At 51.6% G+C, this 15,211-nt stretch overlaps 1 protein-coding gene across 1 annotated transcript; it reads left to right on the forward strand.

Annotated features, from left to right (window-relative positions):
• The first annotated feature begins 5,705 nt into the window (after positions 1-5,705).
• Positions 5,706-14,075, forward strand: TMEM160 (transmembrane protein 160). The gene is made up of 3 exons (XM_075915105.1): positions 5,706-5,920; positions 8,611-8,703; positions 13,199-14,075. The coding sequence occupies exons 1-3, from the start codon at positions 5,746-5,748 to the stop codon at positions 13,453-13,455; spliced, it is 525 nt and encodes a 174-aa protein (XP_075771220.1). The 5' UTR covers positions 5,706-5,745; the 3' UTR covers positions 13,456-14,075.
• Positions 14,076-15,211: the final 1,136 nt, after the last annotated feature.

The following is a 15,211-nucleotide window of genomic DNA, read 5'->3' on the forward strand; positions in this document are numbered from 1 at the left end:
AATTGTTACCTGGGGGGAGCAACCACTGGCCATACCCCTCTTTCTTTAATAAAAGAAGCTTACCCAGTGAACTTACCCAGAGTAATTTGGGGGTTTGAGCCCTTTTGGGGGTTGATTTCCTGGGCGCTCTGCTCTAGAACCGCATCCACCCAGAGCTTAAGTGTCTCTTTTGCTCCTCAGGGGAATGGTAACCACAACTCTGTGCCTTGCCTGGGGGAGACCAGAGGACCTGTCCCATCCAGACAGGGTGGTGGGAAGCCCCAGAGAGCAAGAAGGTGGGTGTCACTGTCCTCTGACATGCCCATTGCCCTTCTTTGGGTCTTTGTCTTGCTTCCCCAGCAAAGTGTCACTTGGTCGCATCTCTCTCTGGGTTCTCGGGTTGCAAAGAGGATCATTGCCTATGTGCCAGCAGCTGGCTCACCTGCTCTGCCCCTCCCCAAGTCTCAGCAAGTCAAACACCCTTATCCCCACTGTGACGGGTTAACTCACAGAAGTTCCCGTAGGGGTGTCCCCCGTGTACTGATCATTCCACTGAGCCGACCTTCCTGCTCTCTGGGGCATCCCAGCACTCTGTCCTGATGAGCTAGCTCTGCTCTCCCCAGTCAAGGCACAGAGTCTGAGTTACCACCTGTTTTGCTTGGCTCCCCCCTTTATATCCCAGTCTTCTCTTTCCCACTCTTTCTAACCTTCCTGCCTTTTCCTCCTCTGGGACAAACAAGAATCCGCCCGACCCTGCAGACTTTTGTTATAACCAAACACAATGGCAGCTGCATCTACCAAAAAGAATTGAACCCCTTTTCAATGAGCATACCCCTGTTTGAACAAGGGAAGCTGTTACAAGATGGCTGGGCTACACAGAAACAGAGGACCTGAAAATCAGTCGGTGGCGGAAGATGTTTGTTTTGGCTTCTGCTGCTCTGTAATTTTTCTTTGAGCTTTCAGATCTCATTCTTAATACCCTGCCACTGACACGCTGTCCCTTGTGCACGTGGTATTGGGTCCCCTCAGAAGCCGCTGTGGGATTGGCATGATTACTTTATATTTTTGAAAAGCACAGTCTGAAAAAAAAATTCCCTCTGGGGATCTGCTCAGAGCAAGTCAGCTCTCGTGAAGTGGGTCCCCTTTCTTTGCTGTGCTTTGCTCGCTCCTACACTTCTTTGTGAGCCTGCTATGGAAGTGCTGTTGAGGGCATGAAAGGGAGCAAGTATGCCACCCACCCCACTAGTGTTTATATCTTTGTATGCTGGAGCTGAAAATAACCGCCTAGTTGAGGTGGCACTACACATTTCAGTTTAAGAGGATTTTTAAAATTATATTTCATAAAAAGCCTCAAAAATGGATTCATAGGTTTCAAGAGCAGATGGGGACATTACGATCAGCCTCTCTGACCGCCTGCATAGTACAAGCCAGTGAATCTCAATGCAGGGATTCCCATTTCAAACCCATAGCTTTGATTGGGCTAGGGATATAAGGGTATGTCTACACTACCCTCCTAGTTCGAACTAGGAGGGTAATGTAGGCATACCGCACTTGCAAATGAAGCCCGGGATTTGAATTTCCCGGGCTTCATTTGCATAAACTGGGCGCCGCCATTTTTAAATCCCTGTTTGTTCGAACCCCGTGCCATGCGGCTACACGCAGCATGAACTAGGTAGTTCAGACTAGGCTTCCTAGTCCGAACTACCGTTACTCCTCGGTCCCTGTATCCCCTTGGCTTTTAGTAAACCTTCCCATACCTCCTATTTAATATGAAAAGAAATAAATTCTAGACTCTAGAATCCTTGAGACTATTGCTCCATGTTCTACCATCTGTCTCTACTGAGAACCGCCTCTCTCCATCCTCTTTGGAACCTCCCTTTAGGGTAGTTAAAGGCTGCTATCAAATCTCTCCTCACTCTTTTGCAGACTAAACAAGCTCAAATCTCTCAGGGTATGTCTACACTAGCCACCCTAGTTCAAACTAGGGTTGCTAATGTAGTCATTCGAACTTGCAAATGAAGCCTGGGATGAAAATATTCTGGGCTTTATTTGCATGTTCCCGGGCGCCGCAATTTTTAAATGCCTGGTAGTTCGAACTAAATTAAATTAAAGCTCCTAATTCGAACTACTGTTACTCCTCACTGCAAATTTCCACTTCTTGTAAGCTTCCTTTTTGTATTTAAGCTCACCAAGGATTTCACTGCTAAGTCAAGCTGGTTGCCTACCATATTTGCTTTTCTGCTGTGCCTTCAATAAGGCTTCTTTAAAATTTAGCCAGCTCTCCTGGATTCCTTTCCCCTTCATGTTAGCATCCCAGGGGATCCTGCTCATCAGTTCCCTGAGGGAGTCAAAGTCTGCTTTTCTGAAGTCCAGGGTCTGTATTTTGCTGCTCTCCTTTCATCAGGATCCTGAAATCGACCCTCTCATGATCACTGCTTCCCAGGTTGCCACCCACATCTACTTCCCCTATTAATTCCTCTCTTTTGGTGAGCAGCAGGTCAAATTGTGCATGGCCTCTGGTTGCTTTCTTTAGCTCTTGTCCTAGGAAGTTATCCCCAACATTCTCCAAAAACTTCCTGGATTGTCTGTATACTGCTGTATTGGTCTCCCAATAAATGTCAGGGTGATTAAAGTCCCCCATGAGAACCAGTGATCTGGAAGTTTCTCTTAGCAGTCTGATAAAAGACTCATCTACCTCATCCACCTGTTTTGGAGGTCTGTAGTAGATACCAACCACAACATCACCTCTGTTGCTCCCACCTCTAAGCTTAACCCAAAGACTCTCAACAGGCTTTTCTCTCTATATATATATTCAGGAGCTCTGAGCAATTACACTGGTCTGTTACATACAGTGCGACGACTCCACCTTTTCTCCCCTGCCTGTCCCTGCTGAACAGTTTATACCCTTCCATGACAGTGCTCCAATCATGTGAGTCATCCCACCAAGTCGCCGTTATTCTGATCAAATCATAGTTCTTTCACTGCTCCAGGACTTCTAATGCTTCCTGCTTGTTTCCCAGACTTCTTGCGTTCAGGGTTTAGATAATTAGCTGATTGCCCTACATTCTCCGTTTGAATCAGAGGTCCTCTCCTGTTGCACCTTCCTCTTTGTGTTTCTTCCCAGTATCCCACTTCCCTATTTACCTCAGAGCTTAGGTCACCATCCCCTGACAAACCTAGTTTAAAGACCGGCCTTCCCTCAAACAGTGGTGGAATCTTCAGGGCCCAACGTTCCACTCCACAGCGTCTTCCCACCACAGCCACCCTTCTCTCCAACTGCCGCGGAACCTTCAGGGCCCAACGTTCCGCTCCACAGTGCCTTCCCATCCCCGCTGGCCTTCCCTCCAACTGCCGCAGAACCTTCAGGGCCCAACGTTCCGCTCCACAGTGCCTTCCCACCCCCGCTGGCCTTCCCTCCAACTGCCGCAGAACCTTCAGGGCCCAACGTTCCGCTCCACGGCGCCTTCCCATCCCCGCTGGCCTTCCCTCCAACTGCCGCAGAACCTTCAGGGCCCAACGTTCCGCTCCACAGTGCCTTCCCACCCCCGCTGGCCTTCCCTCCAACTGCCGCAGAACCTTCAGGGCCCAACGTTCCGCTCCACGGCGCCTTCCCACCCTCGCCAGCCTTCTCTCCAACTGCCGCAGAATCTTCAGGGCCCAACGTTCCGCTCCACGGCGCCTTCCTACCCTCGCCAGCCTTCCCTCCAACTGCCGCAGAACCTTCAGGGCCCAACGTTCCGCTCCACGGCGCCTTCCCACCCTCGCCAGCCTTCTCTCCAACTGCCGCAGAACCTTCAGGGCCCAACGTTCCGCTCCACAGTGCCTTCCCATCCCCGCTGGCCTTCCCTCCAACTGCCGCAGAACCTTCAGGGCCCAACGTTCTGCTCCACATCGCCTTCCCACCCTCGCCGGCCTTCCCTCCTACTGCCGCGGAACCTTCAGGGCCCAATGTTCCGCTCCACAGCGCCTTCCCACCCCCGCCGGCCTTCCCTCCAACTGCCGCGGAACCTTCAGGGCCCAACGTTTCGCTCCACGGCACCTTCCCATCCCGCCGGCCTTCCCTCCAACTGCCGCGGAACCTTCAGGGCCCAACGTTTCGCTCCACAGCGCCTTCCCATCCCGCCGGCCTTCCCTCCAACTGCCGCGGAACCTTCAGGGCCCAACGTTCCACTCCACGGCGCCTTCCTACCCCCGCCAGCCTTCCCTCCAACTGCCGCGGAACCTTCAGGGCCCAACGTTTCGCTCCATGGCGCCTTCCCATCCCGCCGGCCTTCCCTCCAACTGCCGCGGAACCTTCAGGGCCCAACGTTTCGCTCCACGGCGCCTTCCCATCCCGACGGCCTTCCCTCCAACTGCCGCGGAACCTTCAGGGCCCAACGTTCTACTCCACGGCGCCTTCCCACCCCCGCCGGCCTTCCCTCCAACTGCCGCGGAACCTTCAGGGCCCAACGTTCCGCTCCACGGCGCCTTCCCACCCCCGCCGGCCTTCCCTCCAACTGCTGCGGAACCTTCAGAGCTCAACATTCCGCTCCACGGCGCCTTCCCACCCCCGCCGGCTTTCTCTCCAACTGCCGCGGAACCTTCAGAGCTCAACGTTCCGCTCCACGGCGCCTTCCCACCCCCGCGGGCCTTCTCTCCAACTGCCGCAGAACCTTCAGGGCCCAACGTTCTGCTCCACGGCGCCTTCCCACCCTCGCCAGCCTTCTCTCCAACTACCGCGGAACCTTCAGGGCCCAACATTCCGCTCCACGGCGCCTTCCCACCCTCGCCAGCCTTCTCTCCAACTGCCGCGGAACCTTCAGGGCCCAACGTTCTGCTCCACGGCGCCTTCCCACCCCCGCCGCCCTTCTCTCCAACTGCCGCGGAACCTTCAGAGCTCAACATTCCGCTCCACGGCGCCTTCCCACCCCCGCCGGCCTTCCCTCCAACTGCTGCGGAACCTTCAGAGCTCAACATTCCGCTCCACGGCGCCTTCCCACTCCCGCCGGCCTTCTCTCCAACTGCCGCGGAACCTTCAGAGCTCAACGTTCCGCTCCACGGCGCCTTCCCACCCCCGCCGGCCTTCCCTCCAACTGCCGCGGAACCTTCAGGGCCCAACGTTCTGCTCCACGGCGCCTTCCCACCCTCGCCAGCCTTCTCTCCAACTGCCGCGGAACCTTCAGAGCTCAACATTCCCCGCAACAGGGACCCCGGGGTCATCTCTGATTACCAAGGCACCTTGAGGGTCCCTAATCCCATCCAGCCCCCCCCCCCCCAGCTCCACAGAGCGCTCAGGGCTCAACATCCCACCTGACTTCAACTCCCCTCCAGCCCCGGACCCCTCGGGGTCCCCTGTGCCCTTCCCCCCAGCCCGGTTTCCAAGCAACGTTCAGAGCCTCGAGGTTCCACTAGGCAACCTCCCCCTTTTCCGGCCCGCTGCACCTTTCGTATCAGCCTCCCTTCCCGCCCACCCGCCGCCAGCTGGGGAGACTACGACTCCCAGCATGCCATTCTCTGACACGGGCGCCGGAGGCGCCGGCTCCCGGCTCCCGCCCTCGCGAGACCAGGGCCGCCAATCCCACGACTTGACAGGCTGGAGAACCTATCGCGTCGCGCCTGCGTCGGAAGGAGGCGTGGCGATCGCGAGTGACAGGCGCGGTGACCAATGCGCCCGGGCGCGCCCCCCCATGCGGGGGCGGTGCTTGCGTGAGCGACATCCCAGACAGCCTATCGCCGTTGGGACGTCGCCGGCGTCGAGCCTCGGCCGGGCTCCGGGCAGACTCCGCCATGGGCTGGTGGGTGCGGGCTGCGGGGCGCTTCCTGCGCGGGGTGGCCGGGCGGGGGGGCCCCCGAGGGCGCCGGTGCAGCTCGGGCCGGGCCCCCTTCTCCCCGCCGCCGCCCCCCCCGGCCTCGGAGCTGGACAAGGCGGACGCCTGGCTGCTGAGGAAGGCGCACGAGACGGGTCAGTGCGGGGGGGGGAGTGAGGAGGGGGGGTGGCTGTGGGGAGGGGGATGGGGAGGGAGGGGGGGTGGCTGTGGGGGGGGAGCAGAAGAGTGGGGGAGGGGTGGCTGTGGGGGGGGAGAGGGGAGGGGGAAGGTGGGGGGGAGGAGAAGAGTGGGGTGGCTGTGGGAAGGAGGAGGGGAGGGTTGGCTGTGGGGGTGGGGATAGAAGGGGGAGGGGTGGCTGTGGGGAGGAGGAGGGGAGGGTTGGCTGTGGGGGAGGGGTGGCTGTGGGGGTGGGGATAGAAGGGGGGAGGGGTGGAGAGGGGAGGGGGAAGGTGGGGGGGAGCAGAAGAGTGGGGTGGCTGTGGGAAGGAGGGAGGGGAGGGTTGGCTGTGGGGGAGGGGTGGCTGTGGGGGTGGGGATAGAAGGGGGAGGGGTGGCTGTGGGGGTGGGAATAGAAAGGGGGAGGGGTGGCTGTGGGGGGGGAGAGGGGAGGGGGAAGGTGGGGAGGAGGAGAAGAGTGGGGTGGCTGTGGGAAGGAGGAGGGGAGGGTTGGCTGTGGGGGTGGCTGTGGAGAGGGAGGAGGCGGCCATGGTGTGGCAAGAGGGCTAAGGGGATAGCGAGGCTGTGGGAAGGGGAGCCCATGGTGGGGCTGTGGGGCGGGGGAAAGGAGGCCATGGCGTGCGAAGGAGGTTTTGGGGGGGAAGGGGCCCATAATGTGGGAGGGCTGTGCGGAGTGGGAAGGGAGCTATGCTGGGGGTGGCCGTGGGGCAATGTTCTCACTAATCTTTTTCATCTGTGTACGGATTTGTTTCCATCCGTGTGTGGAATAATTTTTTATGTGCACCAAAGCACGCGCAAACGTGCACCACCAATAGAAAAAAAAACACCCTAGCTGTGGTCACTCTGCTAATGGGTGACATTTGAATCTCTCCTGCCACACAAACGTGCAGCTTACAGGGAACATTGCTGTGGGGAGGGGGAAGGGTGTGGCGATGGAGGGCAGTGGGAATGGGGTTGTGGGGGGCTAGGAGGAGGGGGTTATAGGAGACAGCGGTAGGGAGGGTGACTGTGGTTGGGGGTGGAGGCCTGTGGTGGGGGTGCTGTAAGGGCAGGGGACTCTGGTGGAAGGAGTTTGTGGGGTGCTGTAAAGGAACGGGGTCAGGATGAACGATAATGGGGACTGGGATATGAGGCTTTGGGGCAGCACAGCATGTGGGGGTGGTGGCACAGGAAGGTCAGTGACATTGAATGATGGCAGTGGAGAGGCTGGTATGGGTTGGTAGATGGTCAGTCCTAGCGTAGGATGTGGTCTGAAGCATTGTGGGGGCTGGGCTGCTGCCACTTGAGATGTGAAGGGAGGTATGTGGACGGGGTGGGTGACAGGAACAGTGCAGCGTAGGGGCTTGGCTGGTGGTAGAGGGTGCAGTTGAGGATGAAGTAGAGAACCGTGCAATGTGAGGCTGGTGAGGATGGGACTGCGCAAAGCTGCAGCTGGCCTGATGACAGGGATGGGGTAGGGAGCTCCTGGCTGCAGAACAGGTGGGAGAAGCACATAAGAGTTGCTGTGGGAAGATGGTTTAGGGGACGCTGCAGTGAGGGAGTTGTCATGAAGGCTGGGAGGGCATAATGTGGGACATTGACAAAGTGGTGCAACTGTAGATGTTGGTATCACTTCACCTCCCCTCTTTGGGTTCATTGGTGGCTGCTGTTTAGCAGCCATGCAGTGATGCTACATCATAACTTGGGACAGGAAGTGAGAGAGAATCCCTTATCTGCTACAGGGGGACTAAAAGGTCATAATGAAAGTTTCCCAGTTGGGCTCCCCCTCCTGTCACTTGTGAAATGTGGTGGAAGAATTTTAATTGGTACAAGTAATCAGGATGCTGCTTCTATGTTTTCTGTACAAAATAGCCCCTATTGGGCTGCCTAAGTCAGTAATGAGACAAAGACGAGGGCCCTTATTCCATCACCACTATGCTGCTGTACAGTTTCCCTTTGCATCCTGTGGAGGGCATTTTTATCAGTACCGGCTGAATCATTGGTGCATCCTGCAGCATGTGGGCTTGGAATCTTCCCCACCTATTCATAGTGTGCCCTGCTTAAACACTGCAACCTAAGATAATGCAGCTACCCGTTAACTTAGACTCATAGACTTTAAGGTCAGAAGGGACCATTATGATCATCTAGTCTGACCCCCTGCACAGTGCAGGCCACAGAATCTCACCCACCCCTCCCAGAATAATCCTCTCACTTATATCTCAAACTTGATAGGATGCTAGACTGAAAAGGGAAAGTGGGTTCTCATAGGATAAAGCCAGAATCAGAGATCCAAGGAGGATTTTAACCTATGCTAAAAATGAGCAATATTTATGGTTGCCCTTCTCACCTAGGTTTGATAGATTGTATTTCTAAGGCATCTCTCTGGAATTTCATATGGAGGTGACAGAGGTTTGAGAAACAACAGGACCGTGTGGAGGCTGGATGCTGAGGAGTCCTGCAGTTGCTTGTGTTCCCATGCTGTAAATATGAACGGGATAAACATGCTATAGACCAAAACCTGATGCTGTGACAGTTAATCTTTTAAAGGATTTGCGTTCTCAATATAATCGTTCCTCATGTCCTCTCTACCACAACAGGTAGCAGTATAAATGAAATAACAAATGGCTGAAGAAGAGGAAACTCTAGCTTTCTCCTGTTCTCTACTCAGGTTTTCTGTCCTGGTTTCGCAATGGCTTGCTGGCAACAGGTATCGGAGTAATTTCTTATGTTCAAAGTGACATGGGACGAGAGGCAGCTTATGGTAAGTAACTCGTGCTATAGATGAGTACCAGGGGAAAGTGCTATTGTCACCAGGTTAATCACAGAAATGTTGATTTTTGTGAGTAAGGTCAGTTCACTTATGTCCTGTCAGGCAATGTCCAATTCCAGAGGTGATGGGTGAAGCAACCCAGTCCAGTGTGTATGGAATTAATACATTTAATAAAACAGTTCATGGTTATAGCAGATGCTTTCTCTACCTGTAAGACCAAGGAAGGTTTATGATCTAGGCAATGCAGATGGTTAGATGAGATCATCAGTGGTCACTTCTGCCCCTAGAATCCATTAATAATTTGTTATTATTGGATTGACAATTGTTATTGACAATATATTGTAAATATATTGTCTGTATAGATCTTTAGCTAGTTGATTATACTGGCCTATATGATTATAATAGTCTATATGAAGAAATTAATAGACATCTTGAAATTGCCTTAGTGCATATCTACATGCTGGACCTGGGGCGGACAAAATCTGGCAAAATCAGGCAGACTCCCTGCCTGCAACACCTCCATGTACCACTCTAAACAGCTGGCTGCAGGGGGTCACATGCTCTCTGTATGCTATGCACCCTGTGGGAGAGGGCCTTTATGTGTTCTCCTCACCCCTAGCAAAGTCTTGCAGATTCCATTGGCTGGAAACTGGTCAATGGGAGCTGTCTGGGCCATGCTTGCAGTGTATGGAGGGCTCTCCCCCCCCCCCCTTTCCCCAACCCTAAAAAAAAAGAGTGCATGGGGGCATGGCAGGCAGGGAGTCTGCCTAAAGGTCCCTCTGGGCTGCTGACCAGGAGCTTCCTATGATGAGCACCTCCTAGCCAGAGCCTGCACCTAGCACCCCACCCTCTCCCACACCCCAACTTCTTGATCCAGATCATAGGCCAAACCCTCTGTACCCCCTTCCTGCACTGCTGCCCCACAATCTCTCCTGCATACATAGCCCCTCCTATACCCCTCCAACAGCCCTCCACCAGGTCACATTCCTCTCCTGCACCCATAGCCCCTCCCAGATCCTGCACCCCAATACCCTCACTCAGGTCACAATCCCCTCCTGCATCCAAATTCCCTCCCAGACCCCACACTCCTTCCTGCACCCTAATCCCCTACTGTGAACTCCCTTCTGCTCCCAACCTCCATTCCAGATTCCGCTTCCTTCTTTAATATCATGGAAGAGTGCAGACTGAGACCACTTACCTGGCCCCCCCATAAAAAATTATTGCCCAGGGCTTGTTGGCGCCTGCATTGTAGTAGTGAAATTGTCTGTAAAATGCCTCTGAATAGTGGTTATAGGATCCATACGTGTCTGAGAGTCCTGCATCAATCCAGTGTCCAGCTTAGCCCATGAATCCCTGAGTAACAATCTTAAACAATTCACTTAACCCCTATATCAGTTTCTCAGTTTGTAAAATGGTGAGAAAACCCTCATTGTAGCACACTTTGAGAGAGCCGTTGAAAAGATGTAGACATGCATTGTAATACAGGTTGCAGCTGTTAGGAGTTACTGAGTTTGAACTCTTGGGTTATGCATTTTCTCTGTGTGATGACTGTGCTCCAGGAAAGCTGTTATGAAATGAGGAAGCAACTAGCAGATATGCTAAAGTGGCAGCAAACTGACCTTTATACCCTAGAGAGAAATGATTTGTAATGTGTATAAATGTGCTGCACCCTAGGCCAGTATTTCCCAATTTTATGTGGCCACAGAACCCTTTTAAACACTAAAGAATTTTGCAGAACACCTAATTCTAGTCTGATATATGGCGCTGAAAAAGCAGACCACAAATAAGTAAGGATAATAATAAAAAAAATGCTAAACAAGGTCATGAGATCAACATTTAGTTTAATTGCACATATTTAAAAACAAAAATCACATAATATTTATTATTATTTTTGTAAATCATAAAATGTTATTGTAATGGAATTTTCTCGCAGAATCCTTATTTTCACTTGGTGGAACCCCGGGGTTCCATGGAACAGCATTTGGGAAACAGTTCCCTAGGCCTTAGAAAAGCAGATGTAGCTGCCCTAAGATGAGATTTAGAGAGTGATGTAAAAATGTATGTATGATACAGCTATCTGTAATAGGGAGACTGTGTGAAACTAACTTGCTTGCTCCCATTGGGCAAGAACAGGAATGGGCGATTATTTTTAAAGGGGAGGCCATTTCACAAATTCCTGAAGTGGCTTTGGGCCTCCCTGGAAGGGGCAGGGCCAGAATATTTCTCGTGCTCCCCCGCCCACAGACACTGGTTGGTGGGGGAGCATGTGAAGTCTTCTCTCCTCTCCCCCTCCCCCCTCTGGGGGGAGAAGGCAGTAGCTAGAGAGAACCACCAGCTATTTTAGAACAGCTAGTGGTTCCCTCTGGTTCCCTCTGCCCCTGGCGGGGGAGGAGACTTTTTGTGTGCTCCCCCATCCCCAGATCAGTTGGTCTGGAGGGGTGGCCATGGGCCACATCAACCAGCTTGGGGGGGGCAGATCCAGCCCACGGAGACTGTCTTGCCTGCCCCTAGAATCTTGAAATCAGGTGCACTCATTGGAGGAAAAAATACCAGGTTTGATCTTTATATCCGAGGGCATCAATCTATCCATTTGCAGAAATGGCGTTTCTCTTGTGAGGCAATTGTGTTGCACACAAGGTTTCCTGTTTGGGGAAATTCAAGTTGTCTTGTTTCGCCAGTCTTGTGGGACTTCTGCCAAGGGTTTGTCAGAAGCATGATATGTGTTCATTTTTTTTAATTGTATCCTTTGGTATATATGGCTGTGACTATTTTCTTCCACTATTTGATCTGAGGAAGTGGGTCTGGCCCACGAAAGCTCATCATCTAATAAACCATCTTGTTAGTCTTTAAAGTGCTACATTGTCCTGCATTTTGCTTCAGCTACCCCAGACTAACACGGCTACATTTCTATCACTATTCAGAAGCGTGTGACTGCCTGACAAGATCCAGTGTTGATAGCCATGTGTGCTGGAAGGGTGTGGCTGTTGTCAGTGTGTAAAACATACACACTTGGTCACAACAAACTTTTTGACTCATAGTCCTTTGTTAATGACACGGGGACCTTACCTAGCACTGTGATTTGAGTGTCCCAAAACATAGTACAAGCTCAGACCTGCCTTCTCTCTGGTGCAGGCCTCTAGCGATCCAGTCTTGGTTCTGCTGTAGACTTAATGGATTAGATCTTGGGTAGGTCACGTCCCTTCTCTTTGCCTGCTTCCCCATCTTCAGAATGGGAATAATACTGTCTCCTCCCCTGAGTACCCAGAGATCTCATACATGTTTGCATAAAGCACTTGAGATCCTTTGAAAGGTGCTACACAACTGTGTATTTGTGTCAGTCCTTTAATCTCAGCTTGCTTGATTTGTGCACTGAGGCCACATGCTAGTTTTTAGCCTCCTATTTCCCTATGAAGAAAGCAGTGTGATGACTGGGACATAGATGAATCAGATAGGAGGAGAAATCTTGTTGCTTTCTTCTGCACGCAAACAGCATAGAGATTGGCTGGGGAGGGAGCGGACGTGCACGAGAAATATTTGACAGTCACGAGGACTTTGGGTTGAGTGGTTATTTTAAAACTTGCCACAGTGTGGTGCAATGGTTCTACAAAACTGAAGAGAAAAATTGTACTTGGAAGATGGCTCATGTTATGAAGAATTTTGTGGGTTTCTTGTTGAGCTGTATCCAGCTGAGGAGTTCTTGACCTTTAAGACAGGAAGTTCAGGCCAATTTTAGCTCTTGTTCTGTTTTTAAAAACTGACCTGATCTGTTTGTTTGCAATGAAAGCCATTTGGGATTTTGATTTCTTGCAGTGCTTGCAACTCGACTCTGCAGCCTGAGACTAACAGAGGAATCGGTGGCAGAGTTGGGAAGAAAACCCATAAATCCCAGGGCTAGTCATGTGCTTTTAACCACTCTTTCTACCTATCAAGAAACCAGTCTGAAGAACAACATGTACAAAGTTTTTTCCTTAAAGCCTAACTCCCAAGTGGTGAAAGAAGAGGGAAGACGCACTGGCATTATCTGCACTGGCAGAATTATGCTTAATACAGTTGTTGTCTACAGTGTTCTAGCACACCTTGCTTGACTTGTGTGGATGGGGACAACTCCTTGGGGAGTCTGGAACAGTTCTCCCATGCCTACATTAACCAGGGAAACTGGCAAGCAACTAGCAATGGTCCAGCACAGTGCCTGTCATAATAAGTATGGCCCTGGCTCCATTACAAAGCAAGAGTATGGCCTAAAAGTTAGAGCACTAGGTTAGGATTGAGAGAGACTCATGCACGACCTTGGCCAAATCACTTATTCTCCCTGTTTTTTTTACCCCTTTGTACAGATGGGGTCTTAGCACTCCCCTACTTCACAGGGCTGTTATCAGAATAAATACATTTAAGATTGTAAGGTGCTCGGATATTTCCCATACATAGTTTGGTAAACCATCCCTGCTCCACATCTACAGATGGATTTCATTGTCTGTTTCTTCTCTAGGTTTCTTCATCCTCGGTGGGATTTGTGTCTCTTACGGCAGCGCCTCCTACCTTGTCAGCCTCTTCCTCCTCCGCCGCACCATGATGCTTGCTTTCTCCACGGCTCTGCTGAATGGCGCGGCGGTCACAACTGTGGCACTGTTCTGGTTGTGCGCCATCTCTCTCTACATCGGTCGCCTTGAGGTTGAGATCATACAGGATGACAGCAGTGATGAATACCAGGACCCAAAAAAGGATGATGGGAAATCGGACGAGTAAAGGCCAAGTTCCTGGGGAATTTTGCTGCTTTCATGATGGTCATTTAGAATGTTCTCCAGCTCATCCAGTGGACCGAGTTTTAATGCAATAGATACAGTGCCCACGAGCTGTCCTTCCCACAATGTCAAAGGGCAGGAAGAAAGGGCAGCTTTATTGTAAATAATACACTGTGTTGGCTGCTTTCTATTTATTTAACATTTTCCAGATTGGCAGTGGGAATTAGCATTAGAAAAATTGGATCATCAACAGCAAATATGGCCAGAGGAGGCCCTACTGTGATAGCAAAAGGATTGGTGAGACGGCTTCCCAGCTGGGAGCTTGCATTGCTTTTGAAGTGGCTCTCTGATGCTTTTAAAGAACTGGCTGTCCATTGCAGTCCTGGGCTCCCCTCTCCTGCGTGCATCCCACACCTGTTCTGCCAGGTATATAGAAGCTGGGAATTGTAAGCCAAATTCAGCCGATGCTCCCTAGAAATGTTGAATTGCTACAGTATCCCATGGAGCTCCATTCTGTTGCTCCAGCTTATGTTGTAAAGTTGTACTGAGGTTACTCACTGTGCCTCGTGAGCCCATTTTACATCCAGATCAGTTAACGTTTGTATTAAAAACACCAAAACAAAACTGCTCTCTTCCTGTGTCTGAATGAAATGTGTACTGTGGGATGACTTTCACCCTCCCCACATCCACTTGCAGAAAGGGTCTGATTATGTCCTTATGCAAGTTAAACTGCCATTGATTTCACAAAGGCCACAGAATAGGGCTTCTTGTGTGCTGGCTTAAAAGCTGGCTCCCGCCGGCACCATCTCCGCGGGGATTTGGGGAGGTAGAGGCACAGTGGAGTGGGTCCTAGATGCTGCGCCTCTGCTTTTTAAATGTAGTAAGAGCCACCAAGCTCTCGCTACATTTAAAAGGCAGAGCTGCAGCGGGCTGGGACCAGGTGTGAGCCGGGACAGCTGAGTCCCAGCACGCATCCAGTCCCAGATCGCTGCAGCTCTGCCTTTCAAATGTAGCATGAGCCTGGTGACTCTTACTACATTTAAAAAGCAGAGCTGCAGCGAACTCTCTTGTCAACTAATCAAGTAGGCGATGAAAATTCCATCGCCTACTCGATTAGCTCACTAACCACTGTTTAACATCCATAGTCCCATTCTTGCTGCTGCTTTGCTTAGGTCGCTTATTGCTCTTTGCCTCAGTTTGCCTATCTGTAAAGTGGATTATAATTGCTACTTCTAGGTTTGTAGAGTACCTTTGAGGTTCTCCCTTGGGAGGAGCTGAGGCTTGGCAGTGTGTTTATTTTTGATCTCTAAAACTGTTTACTTAGTGCAGTTTAGATGCTGCCTTTTTGGCTCCTGGTGAGTTGTCTTGATGACCCATGGTGTTGGAAAGCGTGGGAGTGCCCTGGAGAAGGCCATGTTTGCAGCCTTCTACACAACGATGGGTACATGGAGTGGAAATGATCCTGTGCTAGCTAAAAGTAAGTGTCAGTGCACATGAAGGGAGGGAAAGTGAATGTGATCCCTTAGAAACCTCACTGGGTTATGGCTCCATCTATTCACCGCCCCTCAAACATTGTTACTTTCCTTGCCCCCAATAGTTAATTTTCACTGCTCTGAGCAATGACCATTTGCCATGTTGTTCCTTCAAGGCAGGAAACTAATTCAAGAGCCTGTATCCATGACTGTCAAGTGTCAGAGGGGTAGCCGTGTTAGTCTGAATCTGCAAAAGCGGCGAGGAGTCCTGTGGCACCTTATAGACTA

The sequence above is a fragment of the Pelodiscus sinensis genome, unplaced genomic scaffold, assembly GCF_049634645.1.
Source record: "Pelodiscus sinensis isolate JC-2024 unplaced genomic scaffold, ASM4963464v1 ctg34, whole genome shotgun sequence".
NCBI lineage: Eukaryota > Metazoa > Chordata > Testudines > Trionychidae > Pelodiscus > Pelodiscus sinensis.

Coding starts and splice junctions, on each gene's coding strand:
- TMEM160 (XM_075915105.1), top strand. CDS start 5,746: ATGGGCTGGTGGGTGCGGGCTGCGGGGCGCTTCCTGCGCGGGGTGGCC. Junction 5,921..8,610: donor GAGGAAGGCGCACGAGACGG/GTCAGTGCGGGG, acceptor TTCTCTACTCAG/GTTTTCTGTCCTGGTTTCGC. Junction 8,704..13,198: donor GGGACGAGAGGCAGCTTATG/GTAAGTAACTCG, acceptor TTTCTTCTCTAG/GTTTCTTCATCCTCGGTGGG.